At 43.2% G+C, this 19,211-nt stretch overlaps 1 protein-coding gene across 5 annotated transcripts in view; it reads left to right on the forward strand.

Moving 5' to 3' along the window:
• Positions 1-19,211, forward strand: part of BOC (BOC cell adhesion associated, oncogene regulated) — a 77,427-nt gene that overhangs the window by 25,382 nt on the left and 32,834 nt on the right. For all 5 annotated transcript variants that reach the window (XM_075848339.1, XM_075848337.1, XM_075848341.1 and 2 more), the window contains exons 2-3: positions 7,087-7,240; positions 9,762-10,031. In XM_075848339.1, the coding sequence (XP_075704454.1) occupies positions 7,126-7,240; positions 9,762-10,031 (385 nt within the window). In that variant the 5' untranslated portion in view covers positions 7,087-7,125. The remainder of the gene's footprint in view (positions 1-7,086; positions 7,241-9,761; positions 10,032-19,211) is intronic.

The raw sequence follows: 19,211 nt of genomic DNA on the forward strand, positions 1-19,211 counted from the left end.
AACGAAGACTGGGAGAAATTCCTCCTGTGCTGAGCGTGCGAGGGGAGAGTGCGAGGTTCTCTGGGACGAGACCTGAGACGTTGTGCTAGGAATTTGTTTATTTTTTGTGGATTTTCGTCCAAAATCCAACATATTTTTTTTTTCCCCCTTCTTTTTGGGATGCAGAATGGTCACACGTCTTCAGACACTCCAGTCTCTTTAGCTGGAACTTGACCCATTTCAAGGTGGTCTGTGTATTCTTGATTGTTGAGCTGGACATTGGCGCGCCACATCATATATCCCTTACAGGTCGCCGTCTGGAGCTTCTTCTGCCAAGCTGGAGTTGGCAGGCCTTACCCGGTACCCATCCGATCACACCTTATTTAATCTGTTCTCCGCTTCCTCTGGCTCAGATGGTGCTTTTTCCACCTCTCGAATGTTCGGATTGTCTTACCAGTCCTGGTCTACCTTTTCTAAAACCATCTCATCCTACCAATGTTCTTTCCCACCGATGCCTTCCTCCACTTTTTCAGGTCCTGTCGTCTCCCATAGTCACTTAGTTATGAGATTATGAGAGTTTTCATGGGTTTGAAAGAGGGTCTGGCTGTCGGCACAAGGATGTATTGCATTCCAGAAGATGTTCCATGTGTCCAACGTATGACCTGGCCCCTCCACCCATACTCAGGATATAATCCCACTGATAGAAAACAGAACTGGAAGAATTCTTCTCTTTAGTGGTCAACTTTATAAAGCTCCCAGGAACTTAGTTTATAATACAAAGTTATTAATTATGTAGGACGCCCAAGCCGGGCTTAGAGCCGGGTCTAAAAACCTCAATGACAAAGTAGACCTATGACCGTCAATGCAGATTCTTAAAGGGGGCTTATCTATGGTGTTCTCAGGTAGACGTTTGTCATTGTCCAGTGCTATCCATAATGGTCCCAGTAGAAGTCGGCAATAGCAAAGATAAAAATTAGGCCAGCACACTCCTAGTCACCCATGACAGAAGGTCCTGGAGCCCCCAACCCATTTTCATTACTCAGCTAACATCGTGGTACCGGTGGAGACCACATCCACGGTCTCATAACCCATTAAAATTGGGGAAAAGACCAACCTGCAACGCTCCCACAACCTTTAGGTGTGGCCTTTCTGGTATATACGACCTTGAGTGGTCCTTTGGTGGCCATCTTTAGAGATCTAGTCTACATTAAGATTTAGAATCAGCTAAACCCAACATTCTCCAGCCATCTCCTGGCTCCCAAGTGATCAGGGATCCAACATGATCAGGATCGGACAAATTTTGGAAACTGCTAAATTGGTTCAACCCCAAAAATGACCACCACCACATGGAGAGGTAAATTGAAAAATGTATACCCAAAATTCATTTTTTCTTTTTGAACACGTTGCTCTTGTTCTTCGTGTTACTTCTCCATTTTGGTGATAAAAGAGTTACTAGGAGTTTGGGTGGCGTAGCGTCCGCAATAATATTTCTGCATCACTTGTTTAGACTGAACTGCCAAGTATAAGAAGGAAAAATCAAGAAAAATGAAATAATAAAAGACGTCTCACAAGACGCAGACTTGTAAGGCCAAGTTTCCACGCAGTCATAAGCGTCCAACCTCCCACTAGCTAACCCCCCCCACCCCCGTACTCCTCCGAGTGCCAGAAATAGCCAAGCTGAGATAAAACAGAGCCCAGAATGAGGAGGATCTGGCTTTGCAGTTTGGGGATCTGTGCCAGGACTCTCTCTGGTGGGTATGAAATAAGGGGGGAAGGCTTCGAAACCTGACTTGATGTGCGTACATAGACAAAAAGTTTATTTCTATGAAGTGATCATCATCTTTAGGTGTGGAAAGTACAGAGTTTTTTAGTTATTTTCTTACATTGGACCCAATTATCTTTCTCGGCTCAAGTACGTTAGAAACCAGCCTTCAGGATTGGTGCATTATATTAAATTGTCTTTGATAGTCATTTTTGAAGTGAAATGCATTGCTCTCGGTCTATAATGCTGCAGGACCAGGATTAATGAGAGGTGTTTCCTTCAAATCTTATCGAAATACCCAGTTGCGTTTCTCACTTGCAGTACCACTTTCTGCCACAATTATTTTATATAGACACCAATGCAACAGCGCCTCCACCTGTCATCCAGCTGAGCTTTTACTACTGCGTATTCGTAAATGCAATAATTTACGCTAAAGATTGAACTCTAGAATCGCAACGAGACATGTTACAAAATAGAAAAATATAATGTTGGGATAAACAAATCTGGACGTTTTATATTGAGCGTGTAAATCCACTAAATGCCCAAACTTCACTGTAACCATTTCCACCTCTTGCTCTTCCCGGATCCATCTCGCAGCGCCCGTCCATATTAACCTGATGTACATTTATCCACTGGGATCCATAGATAGAAATTAGTCAATACTATGTAATACCCCCATCCCATGTATCTATGATGATGTCTACTCAGCTCCCCCAATACCCAGGGGTGCAATTTCTCAGCTCTCCCATAATCCACAGATGAAAGTTCCCTTGAACTACATCACTTCCCTAGCAAACTTCTACAGGTATTTCAAGCTTTCATCTGTATCTAGAACCTTAATATGAAGACGTTTGTATGAGTTTAGAACTAAATAATGACGTGACGCACTACAAGTCACATAGAGACATCCATTACTTATGATACACATAGCTTAAAGCTGGACATACATTCAGGTATATGTATATAATGTGGTAGATAGATAGATAGATAGATAGATAGATAGATAGATAGATAGATAGATAGATAGATAGATAGATAGATAGATAGATAGATAGATAGATAGATAGATAGATATGAGATAGATATGAGATAGATATGAGATAGATATGAGATAGATAGATAGATAGATAGATAGATAGATAGATAGATAGATAGATATGAGATAGATATGAGATAGATATGAGATAGATATGAGATAGATATGAGATAGATATGAGATAGATAGATAGATAGATAGATAGATGGATATTTGCACTCAATGTTTCCCTGGTTGTAAGATGGAACAGACTGCACCATGTAACAGTTGTGGAGGAACTTGCTGCATATTTAGGGGACCGGTTACAGCTCCCATGCAGCAGATGTTGCCCAACTAAATGTGTCATATGTGATTTTTAAAGTGACAGCAGCGTGGGATTTCACCTGGGGGTTTCACCTAGGGGTTTTACCTGGGGTTTCATCTGGGGTTTTACCTGGTCTTTTACCTGGGATTTCACCTGGGGGTTTCAGCTGGGGTTTTACCTGGGGTTTTACCTGAGCTTTTACCTCGGATTTCACCTTGGGGTTTCAGCTGGGGTTTTACCTGGGGTTTCACCTGTGATTCCCAGAGATGTTGCGACCAGCGCAGAATGATAGCGCAGGATCCTCAAACGTTACGTTCTATGGGGACATCATCGATATATCCTCCACTTGATGTGATTCTTTTTCATTAGGTCCAGTTTGGAAATGGTTAACTCCAGCAGGAGAGGTGGACATCTTCCAGGCCCTCCACTGTGGAGTGGTGAAATGTGATCCTCTGCTCCCCCCACCCCCTGCAGCCCCCATAGCAGTTGTGTCTTTTATACAGTTCCAGCCCTTGTTAATTTCACTCCACTAATGACTCCCCCCTGGGGTATGATTTACATGCCTGAGGCCAGAGGAGGAGGAGGGGGCTGGGGGGTGTAAAGAGAAGGGGTCTGCGGGTCAGGGGTCATCTAAACCCCCACTCACAGGAAATTGTTATTTTAACCTGGTGGGAAGAGTATTAAGGTTTCCAAACAGCTGCTATTGCCTTCATTATGAAGAGGGCACGGTCAGGACTTTACCCCCGGCAAGTAAGTCTAGTGGCCCCTCATGTGCCCCGGGAATGGGCTGGAAAGTCCCATCCATGGAGGAGAGAGGGGTGCTGCTCTGTGTTGGGGACTTTAAACCCCGACTCTCAGACACTTCATAGAGGATTTTTGTAACATTGTTTCTGGTGTTCCGTTTATTTTGACTTCTTTTTTTGGTGTGTTGTTTATTTTCCGACTGTTCCTTCCACTTGGAGTTTCTGTTTAGGCTGCTCACACGTCAGTAGCGCTGCCATTGTCGCAGTCACGTGACTTGGGCGTAACGCGTGTACCTTCTTGCACCCTCACGCTTTTCCCTTTTGAGTTTTTCTAATCTTGTTTTATCTGTATGGATTGCATGTAAAGGACTGCGTGCGCCCAATATATAGCCTGATGGGAAGATTTGGCGCAGCTGCGGCGCGGTTCACGTTGCGGCATAATACGCTGGACTTGCTGCACGTTGTTTCCTTGTATTCTGCTGCTTGTGACATTTCGATACATTATTGACCCCCCCCCCCCACAATATACAGCATCTATATTATATGGGCAGCCGTTCTCAACCGTCACCAAGCAAACATTGTGCCCACATCTATATCTGCCCCAGTGTGTTTACATGTGACCATATATATATATATGTATATTTCTAGATTTCTGATGTCTGTGGTGAAAGTTCTTGTTGGTTCCTAAAATCAAATTTTTCCCAAACGAGTCCTAATAATAAACCAGATAATAAGGCAGCAAATCGTGACCATCAGCATAGAAGGGTTCTTTACTGTAAGAGCAGTCACACTATGGAACATCTACTGTAAGAGCAGTCACACTATGAAACCTCTACTGTAAGAGCAGTCACACTATGGAACCTCTACTGTAAGAGCGGTCACACTATGGAACGTGTAATGTAAAAGCAGTAACACTATGGAACTCTCTACTGTACGAGCAGTCACACTATGGAACCTCTACTGTAAGAGCAGTCACACTATGGAACTCTCTACTGTAAGAGCAGTCACACTATGGAGCCTCTACTGTACGAGCAGTCACACTATGGAACCTCTACTGTAAGAGCAGTCACACTATGGAACCTCTACTATTACAGCAGTCACACTATGGAAACTCTACTGTAAGAGCAGTCACACTATGGAACCTCTACTGTAAGATCAGTCACACTATGGAACCTCTACTGTAAGATCAGTCACACTATGGAGCCTCTACTGTAAGAGCGGTCACACTATGGAACCTCTACTGTAAGAGCAGTCACACTATGGAACCTCTACTGTAAGAGCAGTCACACTATGGAGCCTCTACTGTAAGAGCAGTCACACTATGGAACCTCTACTGTAAGAGCAGTCACACTATGGAACCTCTACTGTAAGAGCAGTCACACTATGGAACCTCTACTGTAAGAGCAGTCACACTATGGAACCTCTACTGTAAGATCAGTCACACTATGGAGCCTCTACTGTAAGATCAGTGACACTATGGAGCCTCTACTGTAAGAGCAGTCACACTATGGAGCCTCTACTGTAAGAGCAGTCACACTATGGAGCCTCTACTGTAAGATCAGTCACACTATGGAACCTCTACTGTAAGAGCAGTCACACTATGGAGCCTCTACTGTAAGAGCGGTCACACTATGGAACCCTCTACTGTAAGAGCAGTCACACTATGGAGCCTCTACTGTAAGAGCAGTCACACTATGGAACCTCTACTATTACAGCAGTCACACTATGGAACCTCTACTGTAAGAGCAGTCACACTATGGAACTCTCTACTGTAAGAGCGGTCACACTATGGAACCTCTACTGTAAGAGTGGTCACACTATGGAACTCTCTACTGTAAGAGCGGTCACACTATGGAACTCTCTACTGTAAGAGCGGTCACACTATGGAGCCTCTACTGTAAGAGCGGTCACACTATGGAACCTCTACTGTAAGAGCAGTCACACTATGGAACCTCTACTGTAAGAGCAGTCACACTATGGAACCTCTACTGTAAGATCAGTCACACTATGGAACCTCTACTGTAAGAGCAGTCACACTATGGAACCTCTACTGTAAGAGCAGTCACACTATGGAACCTCTACTGTAAGAGCAGTCACACTATGGAACCTCTACTGTAAGATCAATCACACTATGGAACCTCTACTGTAAGAGCAGTCACACTATGGAACCTCTACTGTAAGAGCAGTCACACTATGGAGCCTCTACTGTAAGAGCGGTCACACTATGGAACCTCTACTGTAAGAGCAGTCACACTATGGAGCCTCTACTGTAAGAGCAGTCACACTATGGAACCTCTACTGTAAGATCAGTCACACTATGGAACCTCTACTGTAAGAGCAGTCACACTATGGAACCTCAACTGTAAGAGCAGTCACACTATGGAACCTCTACTGTAAGAGCAGTCACACTATGGAGCCTCTACTGTAAGAGCAGTCACACTATGGAGCCTCTACTGTAAGAGCAGTCACACTATGGAACCTCTACTGTAAGAGCAGTCACACTGTGGAGCCTCTACTGTAAGAGCGGTCACACTATGGAACTCTCTACTGTAAAAGCGGTCACACTATGGAACCTCTACTGTAAGATCAGTCACACTATGGAACTCTCTACTGTAAGAGCAGTCACACTATGGACCCTCTACTGTAAGAGCAGTCACACTATGGAACCTCTACTGTAAGAGCAGTCACACTATGGAACCTCTACTGTAAGAGCAGTCACACTATGGAGCCTCTACTGTAAGATCAGTCACACTATGGAGCCTCTACTGTAAGAGCAGTCACACTATGGAGCCTCTACTGTAAGAGCAGTCACACTATGGAACCTCTACTGTAAGAGCAGTCACACTATGGAACTCTCTACTGTAAGAGCAGTCACACTATGGAGCCTCTACTGTAAGAGCAGTCACACTATGGAACTCTCTACTGTAAGAGCAGTCACACTATGGAACCTCTACTGTAAGAGCAGTCACACTATGGAACCTCTACTGTAAGAGCAGTCACACTATGGAACCTCTACTGTAAGAGCAGTCACACTATGGAGCCTCTACTGTAAGATCAGTCACACTATGGAACCTCTACTGTAAGAGCAGTCACACTATGGAATCCCCCTTGTCTTTGAGTCTCAGACAGAGTTTATGACTTTGCTTCTTGTGGAACACAAGCTGACAATCACTGGACAGACTTGTGTTGTTTGGTATTTGTTAGCAATGAATGATCCTATAAACTGCGTTCTATATAAGTCCTGTGTGTATTGTCTCCATAGGTGTCAGCGGCTGAGGTGGAGGGACAGGGAGCGCGGTGAATGTGCCCAGAGTCCCCGGCTGCTGTATATGGAATCACAATGATACCCCGGATCACTGCGGTCACTGCCATCTGCTGCTGCCTGCTGTCCGCTGTCTGCTGCCAGGACCTGTCTAGTAAGTCTCTTCCTTTTTCCCCGGGGGGGGGGGGGGGGTGGGGGGGGGGTATGGGTCCTATGACTATATTGGCCCTATATGAATAGTGTTACTCCCAATACTTGGAACTCTCCCTTATCCCGTCCCTGCATCCCTGGGTCTATAGGTATGAACGTTCATTATTGGTCTTATTACTTGTGCATTAATTAGATGATGGAGTGGGACCCGACTGACCCTAAACTGCACAAAAACATAGTATTGCTGAGGCGGCATTTCCTGGGCACACGCGGGCATCGCTCACCTATTCCATATATTCCACTTTCTGGCCTGGAAGCAGCGCGGTATAACATCTCCATAGTCATCGGTGTACATTCAATTGAAGCTGTTGGATTCCAAGACTTGACACTTGACATACTGGACCAGAGAGCTGACAATCTAATTGTACCCACATATAGAGAAACCTAGACTGAGTTAATGATGCGAAAGTGAATGGGTTAATCTATAGCTGGATGCGGGCCAAACCATGCCCGGGAGATGGCTGCCACTGTTGTTGTTGGATCGGTGTGAAGATTTCGCTTGCCGCTGATGCGTTACATGTCACGTAGACGCTCTCCTGATCGATGGGCGGCAAGAAACAGATGAAACAAAGATCCCAACACAATTGTGAGCTCCGTCATCGACCTGATGAACATTAAATGCTAAACCATAGTACTTTCTTATAGACTTTGTGGTTCATTTCCAAGATCTCTGCTTGCTGTCCATGAATAGAAACATTCTTGTTTACGTCCAACTACTGATTTCATAATACTTCTCACAGCTCAGATATTGTTACAATTGTATCCAGTTCAGACTCCAGGCCTTTACATTTTGCCTGCACTGATACATTGTAGCAAACTATCATGACAGGAGAGAGATTTGTGCTGCTAATGTATCCGGATGCATTTATCTTATCCCAAGCTGTTGTACAAGATTTTAACCTCTGGATGTAAATCAGAATGATTTCATCCACTGACAGCAAGCAGAGATCTTGAAAATGTTGAAGAAATAAAACAAAGTCTATTAGAAAGTTGCTGAGCTTTTCATTCTACAATGACCAAGCTTTATTCATATAAGACGAGTGACAACCTATATGACTAAATCTGCCATGCGTTGCTCCAGGAAGTCGTAATGGCGGCCATTTTTTTTTTCACCCAGCTTTCCCAGAAACAGAAATCACAGAATAGAATTTTTAATAACTTCTGAGAACAGAATAATTTGAGGGGTTATATTTACTGTTGCGGTTTGATTTTAAAGGGGAATTCCATTTGAGTCCTTTAGGGTGGCAGCTCGGTATTCGCCAAAGCATCTGAGAACTCTGTCACTAATCACACGGAGATCACGCTAATGGTAATTGCTGGGTGTGATGTCATTGACACAAAACAGATGATGTCATAGCAGAAAGGTTCTAGTCCCTGAGAGTGCGGAGATGATGAGAAGCTTCATGCCGCCAGTAACGGGGGGTCGTCTTCATCACATGTGGAAGACATTGTGGGCTTAAGAGGATCGGAAACTGGGTCCAGGGCACCAAGGCGGCTCAGTTCTGTGTCGGGGCTCCTAATGACATCACCGGGTCAGAGGGCACAGACTGCAGTAAATGTGCGTTATATTCAGAGAGCTTCACTAAATGCCCAGCAGCAACTCTGAGGATTAACTTCAATCAACGACAGATCCCTGAAAATGAGATTTATTAAAGTCACTGGGCTGATTGTAGGGAAAAAGAGGGTCTGATGGAGGTCCCCGGGCAATACATACCCCCACCTCCCTTTTTATTTTCTTTAGAAACCAAGAAATGGAAGGTACCATATAGTGCCCACGTAATACTGCCATACAGTCCCTACATCAGTGCCACGTGTGCTACAATAAAATACCAACATCATACCACGACAGGGGGCACATAAGTGCCCCCATAATACTGCCGTACCTTACCAACATAATACTGCCATACCAACATGGTCATACAGTGAACCCATAAAAGTGCATTTGTATAGTGTTCATACAATACTGACATACAGTGCTAACATGGTACTGTCACACAGTGCTCAGAAAATACGGTGATATTGTGCCCACAATATACTGCCTTACAGTGCCCATATAAGTCTGATATACAGTGGGCACCTAATTCTATAGAGTTCCTATATAATACGGCTATACAATGCACACACAATGCCATACAGTGACCAAATAATACTGCTATATGCCACCTAAAATGTCATGATATAGGCTCAATTTAAGAGGGATGAAGTGGGTCACACATAGTGGGGACAGGGTGAAGGAGGGTGCTAAACAGTCAGGGCCATTATGTTTCCAGTGCTACAATACAACATAAAAGGCAAAGCAATAAATGATGTATAAATAAATGTTACATACATGACTGTCTGTGTCTATAGTATAACTCAGCTCTGTGCTCCCAAGCAATTTCCGTCTATCATTACAGTAAAGGGTTTAGTTGTCGAAGTTAAATTATTATTTACCCTACTAATTTTTGACCTTGATCTTTTTTTAGTCCAAGTCCCACAGTTCCTGGTCCAGCCTGTGTCTACATTCCAGAAATATGGTGGATCGGTCACTCTCAGTTGCGTGGTGGAACCATCAAGTGCTGCAATCTCTTGGAGGTTGAATGGAGAAGAGCTGGGAGAATTCCCAGGGATTTTGGTTTCAGGAGGAACCTTGGTGATTACCGGGCTGAAGAACGATACTGCAGGGAGATATCAGTGTGTCGCTCGCATCCCGGCTGGAGCCATGGCCAGTGTTCCAGCAATTGTCACACTAGCTAGTAAGTACAAACATCGATCACAAGACGACTGAAATGTGGAATGTAAAAGTGTTAAACCCCTGTGCGATCTTCTCATAAAACTAGCAGCATTTCATAATAATAGTAACGTGACAGTAATGGGGTCAAACCTCACCCCTTGACTCCATACTTAAGACTGCAATTGTGGCACTGCATGGTCTTAGTGTATGGGCAATGATCCTCTATATATCAATATACAGTAACATTCTTTGTAAGAGGTATGGGATCTATAAACAACCTATAATAATGACCAAGGGGTGAGGTTTGACCCCATTACCTTTCTTTGTGGACATTAGTTAATGCAAGGATTCTTGGCACACATTCTTGTAATTAATAGTACTAGTGTCACATATATTATTAACCCTATTGTACCAGGAACTCAGAGCATTGCTATTTGTAGATATAGGTTAGAAACACATACAGAGGTCCAATACTTATTATTCTGGTGCACAAAGTTAATGTTTTCCAGTAGCCTCAACTTCCCATCATAAAACGTCTTGGTAAGACATTAGGTCAGAATAAAAAAATCTTCAAGACACGATATACATATTTGATATTTTTTCAGTCCGTTTAATATTCAGTCATGATTAAATCCTCATGCAGCTGTAGGACACATATTATGGGAGCAGGGGGTCAGGAGCCAGCATGAAGAGTGTTTTGACGTCAGAACTTCCTTGGAATGCAGATCAGTCTGTGGTTTTCCCCCTCCGGCAAGGAATGGGTTAGACAAAGGTGATTGAATTTTGACAATTTCATGGATTGCAGCTGTGAGACCCTTCCCCAAAGCTTAGGATCAGTAACAATGCTGTATGCAGGTGAACATACCAAGAACTATATCCCCTTGAGATTGAAGTGCATAAGGGTGGGGGGTGTAAAGAGCCCCCTGTCATTAATCCCTGAGAGTTTTGGGACTTGGCCCAGGCTAGGAGAGTGGGATAGAGTTTCTGAAAACACATTCCTGAGCAGAATAGGGGTAGTGTTTTTGCTTGAGAGTTGATAAATGAGCATGCAGAGGACGGGTGGGGGGACATAGTTTTAATGAGAGATATGATTACACAGGAATGGAGGCCCATTTCTGTTAACCCCTCCACTGGGGCAGGTCAGATTCCTGCACAGGTTTACTATATATATATATATATATATATATATATATATATATATAATTATACTGCTGTTGAAAAGACTGTAAATGTATCCCTTTAAGAATTGACAATTCATGTAAGGGTGGAGAGAAAATATATTTTGTGTAATTTCAGGAGCTACTCTTTAAACCTCCTGCTCATATAGGTATCTGTAACAGGTTAACGTACCACAAATTATTTTGTTTCCATTATATTCAAATTTTGGGACTCCTGTAGGTCCTTACATTTATCTTCATACAGAAAGCCCCTTGTAAGGTAGAACAAATGGTCCATGTCGACAATTTTCATGACTGCTCCTTCTCTTGCATTGTGTACGTCCCCATGGCGGTCCCTCATAATGACTTGCAAGCTCTGTTTTTCTTTGAGGTGTGCATGGCAGAAATGCCACCACAGAAAAGATCGAGTCTGAAGGAAACACAAAGAACCATTCTTTTTCAGAGCAGGGCCCATCAGCTTACACACCTATCAGGTTTTCGGGGGACGGTCTCCAGAGCCCTTAATTGAGATGAATTTGTTCAAGGTATAGTCCAATGTAAATAGCAGTTACGATGACTTTCTTCCCGGTGGCCTGGAATGTATAACTGCGCTGGAGTAATGTCCCTGTCTCCGAGGGGTTCAGCTTCTGTATGACTAAAATACGAGCATTGTGAACAAGAAAACGTCAACTTACGGCCATAATTAGTCCAGGACTTTTCACCTTAATGAAATAACAAATTAATTTTTTAAATAATAACACATCTATTAGACATGTTGTTAGGATGGAGTTCTTAAAAAAAAATTTAAAAAAATTAAAGGGGCTGTCCACTTTTATGTGTTGCTTCCCCTGGTGACTACATAATTGCAGTGGTCCCACTGCTTGTTATATGCCAGTGAAATTAATGAGCACTGATTAAATGGATACCAGAGCAAGACCGTATTTTTGCCGCGGCATTCTGCTCTGGTTGAAGGGGACGTGCCGGATCAGGGACCCCCCATTACTTTTATATTCCCTTGAATACCCCTTTAAAATTACTGATTCAAAAGTTAATCACACTTCAGAATTGTATGAATCTTAATCATTAAGATTTCAGAGATGATTTTAGAATTTTCCCATTTAGTGTGATGAGAATGTGAAGGTAAAGAGATGTTTATTCCAGTAAGGGAATGTCCACACGGAGTAAACAGAGTTAACGTCCCGAAAAATCGGAAGCAGAATGCCCCCAAACATCTGCCCATTGATTTCAATGGGAAAAACGGCGTTCTGTTCCGACGGGGCGTTTTTTTGAAAAACGGCCGTGAAAAAGAAGTGCAGGTCATTTCTTGAGACGTTTTTGGAAAACGGCTGCGAAAATCGTGAGCTTGATTAAAAAACGTCTGAAAATCAGGAGCTGCTCCGTATTTTCAGACGTTTTTTGTTGTGTGTGCGCAGAGCCTTACGCTCATGTTCTATGATCACCTCCCCCCACATGATGTCCCGCATCACTTACTTTCCTAGAAAAATTCCTTTCCCCGATCTGGTCACTGATAAGTGTTTTACAGCCTCACACCGGGAGCCGGATCAGAGGATTCAGGAGGGGAGAAGGGATTTGTCAGGGTCGAGATTTGCAGAGTTACAGTGACCCACATTTTGGAGAATTCATTCAGCTCTGATACAGGATAATGACACTGACACTTGGGGTACAGGATAATGATACACTGACACCTGGGGTACAGGATAATGACACTTGGGGTACAGGATAATGACAGGCTGGCACTTGGTGTACAGGATAATGACATTGACACTTGGGGTGCAGGATAATGATACTGACACTTGGGGTGCAGGATAATGATATACTGACACCTGGGGTACAGGATAATGATACACTGACACTTGGGGTACAGGATAATGACACTGACACTTGGGGTTCAGGATAATGACACACTGACACTTGGGGTTCAGGATAATGATACACTGACACTTGGGGTTCAGGATAATGATACTGACACTTGGGGTACAGGATAATGATACACTGACACCTGGGGTACAGGATAATGACACTGACACTTGGGGTACAGGATAATGACACACTGACACTTGGGGTTCAGGATAATGATACACTGACACTTGGGGTTCAGGATAATGATACTGACACTTGGGGTACAGGATAATGATACACTGACACCTGGGGTACAGGATAATGATACACTGACACCTGGGGTACAGGATAATGATACACTGACACCTGGGGTACAGGATAATGACACTTGGGGTACAGGATAATGACAGGCTGGCACTTGGGGTACAGGATAATGACATTGACACTTGGGGCACAGGATAATGACACACTGACACTTGGGGTACAGGATAATGACATTGACACTTGGGGCACAGGATAATGACACACTGACACTTGGGGGTACAGGATAATAATACACTGACACTTGGGGTGCAGGATAATGACACACTGACACTTGGGGTACAGGATAATGACACTTGGGGTGCAAGATAATGACACTTGGGGTGCAGGATAATGACACACTGACACTTGGGGTACAGGATAATTACACTTGGGGTACAGGATAATGATACACTGACACTTGGGGTACAGGATAATGATACACTGACACTTGGGGTACAGGATAATGACACTTGGGGTACAGGATAATGATACACTGACACTTGGGGTACAGGATAATGACACTTGGGGTACAAGATAATGACACTTGGGGTGCAGGATAATGACACACTGACACTTGGGGTACAGGATAATGACACTTGGGGTACAGGATAATGACACTTGGGGTGCAGGATAATGACAGGCTGGCACTTGGGGTACAGGATAATGACACTTGGGGTACAGGATAATGACAGGCTGGCACTTGGGGTACAGGATAATGACAGGCTGGCACTTGGGGTACAGGATAATGACAGGCTGGCACTTGGGGTACAGGATAATGACAGGCTGGCACTTGGGGTACAGGATAATGACAGGCTGGCACTTGGGATACGGAATCAGGTCCTTTGCACATTTTCAGTGCAGATTCGGCTGTTTTGCTCTTCATCTTGGTCTCCTGTTACCAGTTTATCTCTTTGTGGCTGTTTTTGTAGAGAAGAATTTGAGCGATGACTGAAGTAAAAGCTGAAGATTAACCTAAAAAATTCTTTCTATGGTCAGAAATCATTTAATTTCCGGTGTTCAGCCGGGAAACCAGAATTGTCTTCTCATTCAGTCTCCCAGTTTAATAACTTTCCAGACTGGATAATACTCAGGACATAGTAATAATAATAATAATAATAATAATAATAATGAAATAATAATAATGTAATAATAATAATAATAATAATAATAATAATAATAATGAAATAATAATAATGTAATAATAATAATAATGTAATAATAATAATAATAATAATAATAATGAAATAATAATAATGTAATAATAATAATAATAATAATAATAATAATAATAATAATAATAATATTCTGGATTACATTTATAAAACCTTTTCAAACATTTTGCTATAAAACCCCTTTTTTTGTCTTATTTTCCCTCCAAATGTTGTGAAAATCGAACACCTCAACTTCACGACTCCTCGTTCTTCTGGAACACAAAGCGTTAACCTTTCCTGGCGTTATATTGCTGCGTCCACCCTGTCTTAAAGGATTAATCATTCTTTGGCGCAGGTGAAAACCTTTCCATTAGTCTTAAACATAATTGGAAGTCATTTCCAGCCGTGTCCGGGAATCTTCGGCTCCGGCCGCCGCCGTCTTTATGCAACTTTTTACTTTTATTTCACTTTTTCATGATTCTCCTTCCAACCAAAAATATCTGAATAGTCAAAGTCGGAGTTTGTTCTGGGACCTTTTAAGTTGGGAGACGAGGGAGGGGGATAATTGCCTTGATCAGGAGGTTGGAGGCAATGAGAGATTATCATTAGGAACCAAAAATGCAAAAACATTCTGTACATTGAGGCCTCCGCTCCACGTAATGAGAAAAACAGGTTCATGGTAATGATCCTCTCATTAAAGTCATTTCCTGGCCCGACCCCGTAATTCACCGATAAGTGGCTCTATTGATTGGTCTTGTGGAGCTCGTAATTACGCTGCATGTTCTTCCGGACTGGAGAGTTTCCACTGAATGACGTTAGAAATCCAGTTAAAAAATATATACGGCTACTCGGAAGAATATTTTTGTAAGTTTATAGGAAATAGAAAAAATATGGATCAAAGGGCAATCAAAAATTCTACTGTAAAGGTTCTTCCTATGGTGCCCACCAAACTTAGGAAAAACGGACTGGTCATAGAGTAGGTGTGGGCAAAACCCTGTAGACTTAGGGCCAGTTCGAATTTCTTAGTGGCCCACTAATAAGAATTCTCATGGACATCAATAGAAAAGAATCCAAAAACGTAGCCATTGGTGGCAAATTTCTAGCCACGTTGGCGTCAAGGATCCCGGGATTTGTGCAGTCCTTGAGCGGTGACTTTCAACACTTCTCAGAATAAAGACCCTGTAAAAGCCCCTGAAGGCCGTTCCTGATGCTATAAACATTTCCTTCACTCCAACTCTCAATGGGATCCCCACCAATGTCCTCCTTCGACATCTCAGGACCTTTTAAGTGTCCTGTCATTTTCAGAGCCAGGCAACTCGCATCTAACTTTTTGGATTGTTTTCTATTGATGGATGCAAATTCCCGTGACCTGGTCCAGGCTCTAAATGACTCCGAAAACACTTTCTTTTGGAGGTAAATGTTCCAGAAAGCGAGACCTGATTGATCAAAACGCGTCACCCAGGTTGGGTCTTTTTTTTTTTTTTTTGGGGGTCTATTGACCATTCACCGGCTTATCAGAGAATAGGTTTGTGAAATTGAGCATGTACTGAAGTCAACTTTTTGGAAGACCCACTTTTTGTTATAGGCCAAAATTTAAGAAATTATAAATTTGGTAATTTTTTTGTTCCGTTAATGCCCACAAAAATAAGAAACGGCCCGTTGTCCATGAGAAGCAGACGTCTGTCTCTGTGGGTGTCTAGGAAATAATCTTTTTAGGATGTATTGATTATCAGTTTTGGGGTGGAAACGTTGGTTCTGTATTATCTGGGAACAGGTCTGGATGGGTTGGTGGGGTTGAATGAGGGGCTACACTAGTGAAGGTGCCAAAACGATCTATCTGCCTATGGGGGTGTCCCGACTCTCCCCTGACGTTAGATGTCGAGGGGCAAAAGGATCGGGCACGGTGAAATCCAACATTGCCGATCCTTTGTTCCCGTGGGAAATAAGCCGCTGTCAGAGGTATCTGGATGGGACAGTGGGGTCTGGCAGTGGCTGGTATATGGGGGAGTCGGAAAGAATAGCTTTCGATGGAACGACCCCACATATTGAAGTTGCTGAATACTTGTCTTCTGTAGATCAGACGAGATCACAGACCAGGATTTTTTTTTCTTCAGAACATTGCTGAGCTTTTCATTAATACCAGAGGCTGAGACGAGACGGAGAGAAGATGCCAACTTTTTTTCTTCCATATTTTTCCTTTTCATGTGTTAAGAACTTCATCGGGGTTTGTTTTTCTCCCTCAGACGTTCACTAAAGAGAAAATGAAAAACTTTAGGAGAAAAAAATGAGAACTCGGAACTGGTTTTTATTTTCCGAATTGAAAATGTAAAACTTTTTTGAAATTCCTGCCGAATGATGTGCAATCTGATTGCCCTAAAAAAATGGGCTTTTTTTTTTTTTCCATAGGAACCGGGATAAAATTCTGAACTGCAAATGGAAGAGCAGGTTGGGGGCCCGGCTAAACTAGTCCTTGTGTAGTGAAACAAAGCAGCATTGCCGCTCCCTCTACTGGACCAGAAAAACCAAATAATAAATGTTTTTTATTTTTGTCGGAGAACCCCTTTAACTTTAATTGGAGGGGGTCTTCCAGGATTAGAAAAACATGGCTGTTCTCTTCCAAAAACAGCACAACACCCCTCTATGGGTTGTGTCTGGTATTGCAGCTCTATATTGAAGTGAATGGGGCTGCGGTGTAATACCACAGACAACCTGCGGACCGATGAGGTGCTGTTTTTGGAAAATAGTAGCCATGATTTTCTAATCCTGGGCAAACCCTTAAAGTTTCCATCACTCCTCCCCCATTTGGTGACCAAGCCAACACTCGCCTTCTTATTCTTTCTGTAGTTTCTAAACTGTTTTGAAATGTTTTTGAGTTTCGGTCTTTTCTTGGCGATGTTGTTATAAAGCGATGAGTTTTGGGTGATCCGCGGCTTTGCTGACTTCCAGGAATAACACCACATCACACAATGTATAGCAGACAGTTCACAGCTGAACTTTGTTTAATAACCACAGAAAACAGGCTTGAGTTGCAAAAACTTCCTCGCCCGGCATAGACCATCCCGAGGAGGAAATAATCGAAGACCAGAAGATGTCCAAAAAGTTGCTCCATCAACCGTTATAAGAATTGCATCAAAATCATCAAGTTCATCCCCTGGTGACCATATGAAGAGTCTCCAGAACGTTCTACTAGAGTCTTCAGACTTCCCAATAAGATGTTCCTGGTTCCTTAGATTGTCTCCAGTCATCGTGTAGAGTTTTTTATCGTCTTCCTCTCTCCTTTCAACTCTTTTTAGCAAAACTGTCTTCCACTTGTGACACGTCCAGGATAAGATAAAACCTCAGACTGGTCATTTGTGGACTCTTGGCCTAGATTTGGTCAAGTATCCACTTAATAGTTTATCTGCCTTCCATGATATTGTCAAAACTCTTCTTCACCACCAAGGTTCGAAGCCATCAATGTTTTGGAAGATCTTGAAGGACCTTTGAGATGGTTCTTCAATCTTTATTCCTGTCCATGTGAGACTCCATTATTCTCTCCGCAGACGATCAACCGGGGTTTTGGGAAAGACTTTTCTCTTTATCTGGATTTTTTTATGAGAAGATCCAACTTGGAAAAGACTAAAAGAGACGATGACCTACGACAAGACGAATGGAGACATCATAGAAATCATTGAGAACCGGAAGACTCAAAACACAAGACGGGGACCATCGGGATAACCGCGTTGGACACCAATGAGGTTCCTGAAGGAGTAAAGTGATACCGAGCTGGCTGGAGTCCATCCCAGACCTTCTGTGCCACCAGACGACTGCCCAGGTTCTTCGGTTGTGTTTTTGCTCCGGGCACTAATACTATTTACTGTTTAGTGGGAGACGTAATATGTTTGTTATAATGGACACTGTTCTGCCGTCAGACTAGTAAACACCGGCTTAGCGACATTCCACTCGGCGCACGATCCCAGTGTTTATATTTGATGGGTGGCTGTAGAAGCTTCTACGACCTGCCGGAGTAATGTCTGGAGGACGTGCGCTTTTCGGTATCCCCAGGACTTCTGCTAAGACCCTTTGTACCAGGGACTCCTTGAAAAATTGGTTCCAGCTTACTTCTGGAAAGTCATAAATAACCCAACGTGATTTACAAGGTCCACATCTTCTCAGTTTTTTTAGCCCCCCCCCCCCCCCCGCCCTCCTTTTCTTTACACAGAGAACTTTTTTACTTTTTTGGATTATTTTTTTTTTTTTTTACATTTAATTAAAAGCAGAAAGTTTCTTTACTTCTATCAGGTCACGGAGCAATGTGCGTCTAGAAATGAGACTCCACTAGGGATGTAAGGACCGTATGTTGGCCGGGAACTTGGTGTTGGCCTCTTTCGAGCCCCTTGGCCTTACTTCATGCCTGCTTTCCATCCAGGCACAGGAAGAGAAAGAAAGAAAGTCTCAGCTGCCAGGTCTAGGGAGGGGGGGATGTGACTGGAAGGGGAGACTGTTAAATTGGGGACCCGGCCAATGATGACAGAAAAAAAGCGGAGTGTCTGAGATGTGTATAGGAGCGGTGGAGAACAGGCCTGTGATTGATGGGTGCCGGCTGATAGGCCCAGAGCTTGGAATGTGCGCCGGGAGATTGCTACAAAAACAGTTCCTAATGGATTTCTCAAATGTACGAGTATGCAGGCCGGGCCAGAAACCAGATCCATCTTACCCCGATTTTTCCATTCTGCAGAAACAGAGGCCCTC

Source organism: Rhinoderma darwinii, unplaced genomic scaffold (genome assembly GCF_050947455.1).
Source record: "Rhinoderma darwinii isolate aRhiDar2 unplaced genomic scaffold, aRhiDar2.hap1 Scaffold_38, whole genome shotgun sequence".
In the NCBI taxonomy this organism is placed as follows: domain Eukaryota; kingdom Metazoa; phylum Chordata; class Amphibia; order Anura; family Rhinodermatidae; genus Rhinoderma; species Rhinoderma darwinii.